Source organism: Aphelocoma coerulescens, chromosome 3, assembly GCF_041296385.1.
Source record: "Aphelocoma coerulescens isolate FSJ_1873_10779 chromosome 3, UR_Acoe_1.0, whole genome shotgun sequence".
NCBI classification, from domain to species: domain Eukaryota; kingdom Metazoa; phylum Chordata; class Aves; order Passeriformes; family Corvidae; genus Aphelocoma; species Aphelocoma coerulescens.
In genome coordinates, this window is record NC_091016.1 from 14,147,559 (window position 1) to 14,153,480 (window position 5,922).

The 5,922-nt window shown below is 45.4% G+C and overlaps 1 protein-coding gene across 2 annotated transcripts; it reads left to right on the plus strand.

The window, feature by feature from the left end:
- Nucleotides 1-303: 303 nt before the first annotated feature.
- Nucleotides 304-4,601, plus strand: TMEM17 (transmembrane protein 17). Of its 2 annotated transcripts, none has more exons than XM_069008448.1 (4): nucleotides 304-870; nucleotides 3,111-3,214; nucleotides 3,447-3,560; nucleotides 3,945-4,601. In XM_069008448.1, the coding sequence occupies exons 1-4, from the start codon at nucleotides 723-725 to the stop codon at nucleotides 4,233-4,235; spliced, it is 657 nt and encodes a 218-aa protein (XP_068864549.1). In that variant the 5' UTR covers nucleotides 304-722; the 3' UTR covers nucleotides 4,236-4,601. The 2 variants fall into 2 exon arrangements, with proteins under 2 accessions (XP_068864549.1, XP_068864550.1); XM_069008449.1 differs by lacking the exon at nucleotides 304-870 and adding an exon at nucleotides 893-1,436.
- Nucleotides 4,602-5,922: the final 1,321 nt, after the last annotated feature.

Sequence of the window (5,922 nt, forward strand, 5' to 3'; positions counted from 1 at the left end):
ACAAGAAGAAGTTGGGTTTACATTATTAACTTATTGTGATTCCATGAAACCTCTAATAAGGGACAAAGCCGACTTGGCTAGAATGGCCGTGTTGGTCTCACGACAGCTTTTAACTTCAGAGTACCACACACAGGTTTCCTTGAGGAAAATGTATTTTCTGGCTCAGTTACACCTGCATCTCTCGTAAAACGAGTCATTCACATCCACTTTAAGTCGCAATACAGAATGTTCACCCTTCTTTCACTCCCCCCTCTCCCTCCCGCCGTCATCGAGGACTGGCATTTCCCCGGATTTATCCAGATGGAAGCAGAGCGGTTCTACAGCAGCTTTCCTCGGGCCAACATTCCGGTTACCGTCTCAGAAAACCCACACCCTGCCCTCGCAGGGTAGAAGAAAAAAAAGATCCCCTCTGACTGATCCGCGAAGCAGCAAAGCGATGCCCGAACTGAGGGGAGACGCCGGCACCCGCACCCCGAGCCCCAGGCCGCTGCCGCGGGCAGCGCTCACGGGCGGGGCCGGGCTCGCTGCCGAGCGGGCTGCCTTCCCCCAGTGCCGCGCCCCGGTGGGCTCGGGGTCCATCCCCGGGGCGGAGGCTCCGCTCCCCCCGCCCCAAACCCGGGATCGCTCCCGCCCCAAACCCGGGATCGCTCCCGCTCCGCTCCAGCCGCTCTCCCGAGCCGGGCCCCACGGCGCGTGCGCGGCCCTGCCGCGGCCCGGGCGCGATGGCGCGGCCCGAGGGCCCCCCGACGCTGCCCGAGCCCCTGCGGCGGCGGCTCGTCTCCTTCAGCAGCTCCGTGTTCAGCGACAGCCGCCACTCCGCGCTCAGCGACGTGCCCCGCGCCCCGCCGGGGTTCCCGGGCTACCGCGCAGGTACCGCGCGGGGCGCGGCCTCGGGCCGGGCAGGCGGCGGGGCTGGGCCCGGAGCCCCGCTGTGGGTGCCGGGCCCGGGGGGCCGCGCCGGGACCCGCCGCTCGCAGGAGCCGCTTTCGCTGTCGGCTCCTCTTCATTGACCCTGCCTGTCGTGGTGAGCGATAGCTGCGCCCATCGCATCGCCAGTGGAACTCGCGGGCCAACACGGCGCCCTTTTCAAACCTCCGGCGCGAGAGCAGCCATGGAAATGCAGACAGTACGGCTACGCAGGAAGGCTGGATTGATTTAAACCGATAAATCCGTTCTAAGCCGATCAAATCAATCAAGAAGCCGTTCTTATTTCAAGACAGGAGTACCCTCTTTCTTTGTGTAGTAACACTGCTAGCACTTACTAGTTCTTCATTTCATTTATCAAACATTTCGCAAATAGCTTCTATCTTTAAGCTTTTTTCCTTCCACTTTCTGTTCAGAGAATACTCCTATGTTAATATCCAATCCACTGAAACCAATTGCATATTATTGGACATCGGGATTTCAAAAATTAAGTTTTACACATATATATCTTGGTGAGTTGCTGTAGCAACTGGCCATTGCAATACTGTCTGGCTTTTCCATTAATTTCAGCAGTCACAGAAAATAAGCATTAATTTAATTCAGGGATAGAAAAATGAATTAGAATTGGCTTATATTGCTTAAACATTCATCCAAACACAGTCTTAGAACTTGCAGGGAATTTATAAATAGCAATGCCATGTCAAGGAAACCTTTAACATACCTAAACATTGTTATCACAATTGAAATTAGAATTCTTGGCTTCTCTGTTTTTATGTAATATGGCCATGAACCATTACATTTTTATCCAATACATATGGGACAGAAATGTAGTTACTTATAACTGGATGGTTGTGGGTTTTTTTGAAGGATAAAGCAGTGTTCTGGAATTTTATCTTGGTGACTGCTCAAGTTGTCTTGGTGTTCAAGAGATTCCTGCGTTAGGACAGCTGGGACACTTTTAGGTAGATGGTGAAACTGCTTTTGAGGTACCTATAGATTTTAATTCCTTTGCAGATGTAAGAAAGTGTTGATGCTTAAAAATGGGATTACTGGATAGATAGATAGATAGATAGATAGATAGATAGATAGATAGATAGATAGATAGATAGATAGATAGATAGTCTTGCACCTTCTATTTCAGTATAACAAATCTCTCCCCCTCACAACACCCAGGTGTGTCCCAGTTCTGTTCCCAAATCCTCCCCCCTTCCCACTTAGTTCTAGTGGTTACCATGGCTCCCTTGGCACCTGGCATAAAGACGTGTGAAACAGACTGTACCAGGCTGCGTGGAATGCCAGACCGAGGTGGAACAGAGGTGTGAGAGTGGTTGAAGCATCTCAAAAGAGAAGGCAGTGTCAGAAGAGAGGTGGTTCTGAGGCTGGAGGTGAGGCAGTGTGACTGTTTAGAGGAACTTCCAGTCAGACATCACCAGAGACAGGCAGAGGCACAGGACTTGAATGCAAACCAGCAGACGACAGTGAGTGCTTTCTAAACTTGCTCAGGTAGTAACCGAGTGAAGATGTGCCTAGAGACACAAACCAAAATGGATGCAATATCAGTTTACTAGAATATGGCATATAAAACTCCACTGATGAAAAATGAATGATTCCCTTTTAAATTTTTTCATAAGTCTGACCTTGTAGGTCTATTTTAAAATTGTAAATATAGAATTTACTGCCCACATGTTGGAGTTTGAGACTTGCTGTTCTCTGCATTGCATTGAGTGAATGCATTTTGTTCTCTACAGACTTATAAGGGTGAGCTTTAGTTTGACACACATTTGAAATTATCTCTTAAGAATCTGACAAATTACTGGCTTCCATCCAAGTTTCTGTTTAAATAAAAGGTTGAAAATGAAGAGTGGGCCATGCAAGCCTGCTCTCTAGCAGCTCTCTTGAGCTAAGCCTCAGAGATGGTGGAATACGCTAAAAGCCACCAAGGTAGTCAACAATTGGACACTCAAGTTGAATATATGACTACTAAAAATGTTCTGTCCCAGGAACCAAAAGGTGCCTTAGATTCCAGGAAATGATGTAACTCCAGATAGGGTGTGGAAATAAGAATACTTTTCTTAACACTTAATTTGAGTGGGAAGAGTGTTATTGCCCTGCATGAAGCTAAGATGGAGCAGTATCCTTCTGTCATATTTACAGCAGGAGTGATGAAATCATCTTTCTCTCTACAGATTGTGAAATCCTTTCCAGTTTGCCACTGCAGATGTCCCTCTATTTCAACGTTTATTTCTTCCCGTTTTGGTGGCTCATCACAGTTGCCATCCTCTACCTGAAGGTGAGAATGAAGGAAAGTACTGGTTTGTAAATGTATATTACATCAAACACCTCCTAGTATGGGGCACAGCTCACTGGAGTTAGAGGTTATTAAATTGATTTGGGAGTTCCTGGGAACTGGAGGTTCCAGGAGTATTTGAATGCCACTACTGTCAGCTGACAATAGCACAAGAGTATCTTCAATTAATCACAGACTGCATGGCAGAAACTTCTACTCTCTTCTTCCCCTCCAGTATCCAGTCTTATCAGATTATTACAAGTTCATCCTGGTCACCATCATGATCCTGGTCTCTCTGACAGAGCTCATTCGACTCTACCTGGGATACGTGGGCAATCTCCTGGAGAAAGTACGTTACCAGATGTACATAATTTCTGCAAGAATTTCTGCTTTTGGGAGTTTAGCTGGCAGACATTTTATTTAAGAGATTTAAGCTGGGGAGATGGTTATTTCTCTTCATCTTCTATTCCCTTGGCATCAGCTTCCATTTAATTCTCTGAATTCCAAGTAGGTTTCCCTCAGAAGAGAGCCCTCACTCCCTAAAACTGTTTTGTCAGAAAATACAAGTATGCTTAAAAACACAGGATATGAAAATATGAAACCACCTCACTTTGCCTTCCCACATTATGTGCTGGCTTTTGAGAATTTAAAACAAAATGGCTTTTCTTCACAAGATTTTGGATTTTTCATCCCAGCTGTCGGGTTTTTAATTGGTGATGTCTCCCTGTTACAGGTGCCTGAGCTGGCTGGGTTTTGGCTCCTGACTCTCCTCCCGCAGTTGCCTATAATTCTCTTCTTGCTGTTTAATGAAGGTCTGAAAATCCACTCTCTGGAGCGAGCCGTGCACATCATCTTTGCCGCCTTCCTCTCCTTCCAAGTGGTCGCGGGCTTTTTCACGCTGAAAAGAATGGTGAGCACGCTGGCCGCTCGCTTCCGCCTCACCGAGTTCCACCGCCTGGAGGAGCAGCGCCCCGGGCCCGGCGCTGACAGCCCGGCCAGAGGGAGCAGCGCCCGGGGCTGGTAGGGGCCCCGTGCCGGCCGGAGATCGCCCCCCGAGGGCCTGACAAGGTAACAGAGCCCGGCCCAGTGTTGCCGCAGTTCTGTTTCCGTTTTGTTGGGTCATTCTTTGCCTTCTTGCCTCAGAGGTATTAACAAAATAGGTCTTGCTCAAGAGCCGACATTAAACCTCAGAGGTTGGAGCTCCTCTCTGCAAGGAAGATCAAAGCCAATTCCATAACTGACTTGAGTGGACTATTTGTGGACTGTTACTGAGTAGGTTTGGAGACTTTTATGTAATTCAAAGTTGTGGCATTTTTAAAAAACCAGAAGCCTTTTTCCTTACTGTTTGCAGGAAATTCTTTTGTTTACAATAAATCCTTTCTACACTTTTTTGTGTTGGTACCAGTTTTGCCTGTATTCCAGATGTGTTGCACATATTTAATGTCTGATACCTCAGTTAAGGAAAAAACAAACCCAACCCAAAATCAAACCCAAAACAAAAACCCCAAGAGATCTCGAGGCTCAAAAAGAAGTTAGTGAACAAAGACTACACTTTCAGAGATGGTCTTCCAGGTAATTCCAGCACTTAGAAATTCCTTACTACTCTACTAGGGATGTAATTTCAAAGGTATTTGTTCCACAAAACTCTTACAGTCGTCTCCTTTGGCTTAGTTACAGTTTTAACTATCAATTCAGAGTGGTGCAATTTTCCCAGAAAGAACAGTAACAAAATTTTAGCCATTTAAAAAAAGGGTTTTATGTCACTGAAAGGCAGAACCTGTTTTTCCCAGGTCAAGGCATATACCAAGGTTCTCTCATTCCTGTTATGTGTATTAAATTCTAGACTGTCTTCTGCAGTTCTGGTAATGGCTAAAAGTTCACTTTTTCTGCCAAGGAGTGATGGAGATCAAACATTTAAGTAAATTTTTCATCTAAATCCTTTGAGTCCTTTAAGCAGGGCAAGAGTTGTCAGTTTTGAGAGCCAGCATCCAAACTGCTCAGAGGATTGGAAGTAAGATGAGTCTAACATGAAAAAGGCACATTATGCTTAAAGCTGTTGAATATTTAAAGCTTATAGAACCCAAGTTTAAAAGGGCACTAGCTTTTGTTTTTACCAAAATGGTAAAAATGCTTTTACCAATATTTTCCTTTCAATCAATCCATGAGTGAATGGGGCAATTAATTACAGTAAATTTCCTTCTTCATTTCATTATTATAAAAGCATGTGTTATCAGAGCACATACCCCTTTGTTTTTAAGCAAACTACCATCTTGGATTGCCTTGTGTACAGAAAGAGAGGATTTCTCTAAGTCTCTAAGAGTGGCTTTTAACAGTTAATACAAAGCATTTAGAGCCCTGTAATCAGAGCCTGAGAGGGAGACAGTGAGGTTTAAGCAGAAGTTACATCATTTCAAAAATACTTTTCCAGCACTAGAAAATCCTTGTCAAAACATTCTTAACTGGTGCAGGGGGAACATTGGACATATTTTAAATGTCAGCCACAGTTACACTAATTGAGAGTGCTAAAAAACAGGGCTGAAGGAAGGTTTTTAACACTGAGATCATGAAATACAACATGAAGCTGAAAAAGTCGACTGTACACCAACAAGGAACTGGCCTCCAGGCTAAGGCCAGGAGATGTAACTCGAAATCCTTGCTTTTAGTGATAAGGAAATGATGCATTTGGAAGATCAAATTGCCATGCAAAACAA